Here is a 3,474-nt window from a genome sequence, read left to right on the forward strand (position 1 = left end):
CCTCATCTAGTGAAGCTTGATCCTTAATTTTGTTCTTATGACCGGTGTTGAACTAGGGGCGGGGTGAGGGTGGCGGTTGAGTTTGTACTTTTACTATTTTTATTTAAATGTTTGATGCATTGTCGTAATCCTTATAAGTTTTGTTTTCCATGGTTACATTGGAGTGCCTCAGACCTGGCTTGGAACTGTTCGGAGCTCCCTTGTGATCAGTGGCAGAGCTATGTTCAAAGCTATTGGGGCCATGGACCCCAGCCTTCATAAAATATGTGAAAGAAAAAATTATTTTGAAGGGGAAGATTAGGGAAAATAGAGTCCCCCCCCCCAACATCCATATTTATGTCTGGCCTTCCCAAACTTACTTGTGATGCCATTGACATGAACCCTTTTCAAGTGGCAATGAAACTCGTTGTGGGTGATGGGATCAAGACAAGTTTCTGGTTTGATAATTTGTTGCATCGTTGCCCCCTAAAGAGATTGCCCCCTCCATATTTGCAATTGCTCGGCGCAAATGCCTCACTGTTTTTGAAGCTCTTCACGATAATCGTTGGATGTGGTAGTTTGGAAAATCCTCTCTAGCTAATCAAATTCACGAGTTTGTTGGCCTATGAATCTCTCTTCGTGATGTGTATCTTGAGCGAACCACTCCTGATGCCATCTAATAGACGACTCTTTCAAATGGTGATTACTCTGTGGCTTTAGCTTATAGGCATCAATTGAAGGTGTGTCGATTCGTTTCAAGGCACACAAGCATGGGGAGTCCCAAGTTGAGCCAAAGTACAATCTGCTTGTCCGCTTCTCCTACATCTCTGAGTACTAACCACGGACCATCTTCCTATATGTGGTTAGTCTCATGAAGAGGTTTGCAGTCTATGCCGATCTGAATTTCAAACAAACGAGCATCTTTCTCGGGGTTGCTTTTGGGGGGGGGGGGGGGGGCTCTTGGGCTATCATTGATGGATGGTCCTCGATCATGGCAAGCTTGGACCCAGATTTCTTTTTTTCCATGATTAAGGACCGGTGGAACTAAAATATTGAGGTTTTGGACTCGTCGAGGCGGGGCTGGCATGTGTGAAAGGAGAGTAACTAGAGGCTTTTTCAGAAAACCTCTTTGCAGCTTTTGGATGTTGCTTGCCTTGTCACCGAGGACCTTCTCCAATTTGGGTGGTTGTGGCAAACGACATGTAATTCTTATGGCTTTTTTGTCTTGTAAATATCTTTTGTATGCTTTTACTTTTTCCATGTCTATATGAAATCGCCACACCATTTGCATTTTATCGTCTAAAAGCAATCCTTAAGAGTAAATTGCCCAGTCGGTCCGGTTCCTTGCAGCAAATTAGTAGAAATTTGAAGGTGCAAAAATGGCACTATACTATGAAAAATGAAAGCTTAGTTAAATCGGTGTGCTTTTGAGTAAAAGAAAAAAAAAAGAATATGTACTTTGTGCAAGCCCTACTTGATCAATAATGTGCATTAGTTATCCAGAAAAAAAGTGCAACAATGATGACGCGGTGGCCACCAAATCCCCCAACAAACTATAGCTACAGTTAAACAAGCGCTCCCAACTACCAATGTCTCACGAACAAAGTCAGAAGGTCCATCGCCAGGACTAGCAAAATTTTGGATGAAGGGCCTCAAAAACTCAGCACTCATTCACTGGAAGTGAAATCAGAGCGTATGGCACGAGGCACGGCAGTTTTGGGGGGGGGGGGGGGGGGGGGGGGGGGGGGAACAAACTGTGGTAACCAACCTGCCTCTGGTGCTACCGAAAGCGCGCCGATCCGGCTCGCAGTTTACGTCAACTTTTCAGAGCCCCGATGTCTCGTTCTCACGCGCTCTCGCCGGGGAAACGTGACCTGTCGGTCACAATACGCAACGCCTTGGAGTTGACCTGTCTCTGTCCGGAAGCCATCAAGAACTGGTTTTGTTTCCTTTAAGCTGAATTTTTTGGCCGATTCACAATCCATTCACCAACAAGTTACACTACGACATTGTTATGTCCATCGTCGCTGACGAGCCTCAGGTCATCTCGAGTCTATCTCTCTTGTCTCCATCAGATGCTAGGTACAAGGGGCCCGTCAGCTAAACCATCCCCATCCCACGCTCTGCAAGCAACATGAGCACCACACCAACACCCATGGGGCGGAGCGCATGGTACGAGGGATCCATAAGACGGGTGAGCTCCTGCAGGGAAGCCATCATTAGCCACCCCGATGCAGAATGAACACTGCTGTTAGCAGCGGCCGCAGGTCAAGAGAGAGGAGAAGGGTAGCATCATTGTCGTATCATTAGGTTTGGTTGGTTGATCCGGTGGCGGCCATGTCGTACGATCAGGTGCTCTCTGTTCTTGGCGGTGGCGGGAAGGCGGCGGCGGCGAGCGCGTGGAGCGGCCATGGAAGCAACATCACGAGGCAGATCGTCAAGTGCACCAGGTGGCAGCTGGAGGAGACCACCGACCTCATCACCTGCCCTTACCACTACTACTGCGACAGCTCCTACCCGGGCGACTACTCGGCTGCCGTCGGCGTCCTCGTCGCCGTTTTGGCCCTTTACTGCCTCCTGTCCGCGGCGGCCTTCACCGTGGTAGAGATCGTCAGGGCTGGCGGCGGCGGTGGCTCGGCGACGGCGGCCGGTGGCGTCGGGCGGATCAAGCGGAAGTACCTGGTGCCGTCGGGGCCCTTCATGATGCCGCTGGTGCTGCTGGTGCTCGCCAAGGGGCAGCGGATCAACGCCGTCTTCCCGCTTTCGCGGCTCGGCCCGGCATTGCTGCTCACGCTGCAGGCGTCGGCGCTGGCGTTCCGGAACGAGGCCGACGGGGACGTGCGCTACGCCGTGCTCGAGGCGTCCACCGTGTCCGGGATCCTGCACGCGAGCCTCTACCTGGACGCCGTCGTGCTGCCCTACTACACGGGCACGGACGCGCTCCGGTGGTCGCGGTTCTCCGGCAAGTGCGCCACCTGCCTCTGCCGGATGGAGCCGCTGCTCGTGGGCGGCCGGACGGTGCTCTACCGGGGCTTGTCCAAGACAGCGCTGGCCGTCATTTTCGCGCTCTGCTCCAGGATGGTGTGCCGGATCTACGGCGAGGAGCGGCTGAGCGCGTGGACGCGGTCGGCGCTGGAGGCCGCGGGCTGGCTTTTCGTGTCTTGCGACGCCGTGTACCTCGCCGGCTGGGTGATTGCCGAGGGCGCCATGGCGAGCGCGGTCGTGTACGGGCTCGTCGCCGGGCTGGTGTTCTTGTGTGTATTTGGGAAGGTTTACAGATTCTTGGCGTGGGTGGAGAACAGGCAGGTCCAATGGAAACCAAGCCTTACCTGCCACAATGTGGTTTGATCATTTCTTTCTTTCTTTCTTTCTTTTTTCCTTTTGGTTCTGGAGGAAACTGTAAAGAATAATAACCAATTAAGTCAGCTTTTGTGTATATATATATGTATATATAATTGCAAAGCATTATAATAGTTAATTGGGATTTTCTGTGCA

General features: G+C 51.6%; 1 protein-coding gene across 1 annotated transcript; it reads left to right on the forward strand.

Annotated features, from left to right (window-relative positions):
• Window positions 1–2,089: 2,089 nt before the first annotated feature.
• Window positions 2,090–3,474, forward strand: LOC123081688 (uncharacterized). Its single transcript, XM_044504237.1, has one exon. It carries the CDS (start codon window positions 2,317–2,319, stop codon window positions 3,325–3,327), a length of 1,011 nt encoding a protein of 336 aa, XP_044360172.1. The 5' UTR covers window positions 2,090–2,316; the 3' UTR covers window positions 3,328–3,474.

The sequence above is a fragment of the Triticum aestivum genome, chromosome 4A, assembly GCF_018294505.1.
Source record: "Triticum aestivum cultivar Chinese Spring chromosome 4A, IWGSC CS RefSeq v2.1, whole genome shotgun sequence".
Classification (NCBI taxonomy): domain Eukaryota; kingdom Viridiplantae; phylum Streptophyta; class Magnoliopsida; order Poales; family Poaceae; genus Triticum; species Triticum aestivum.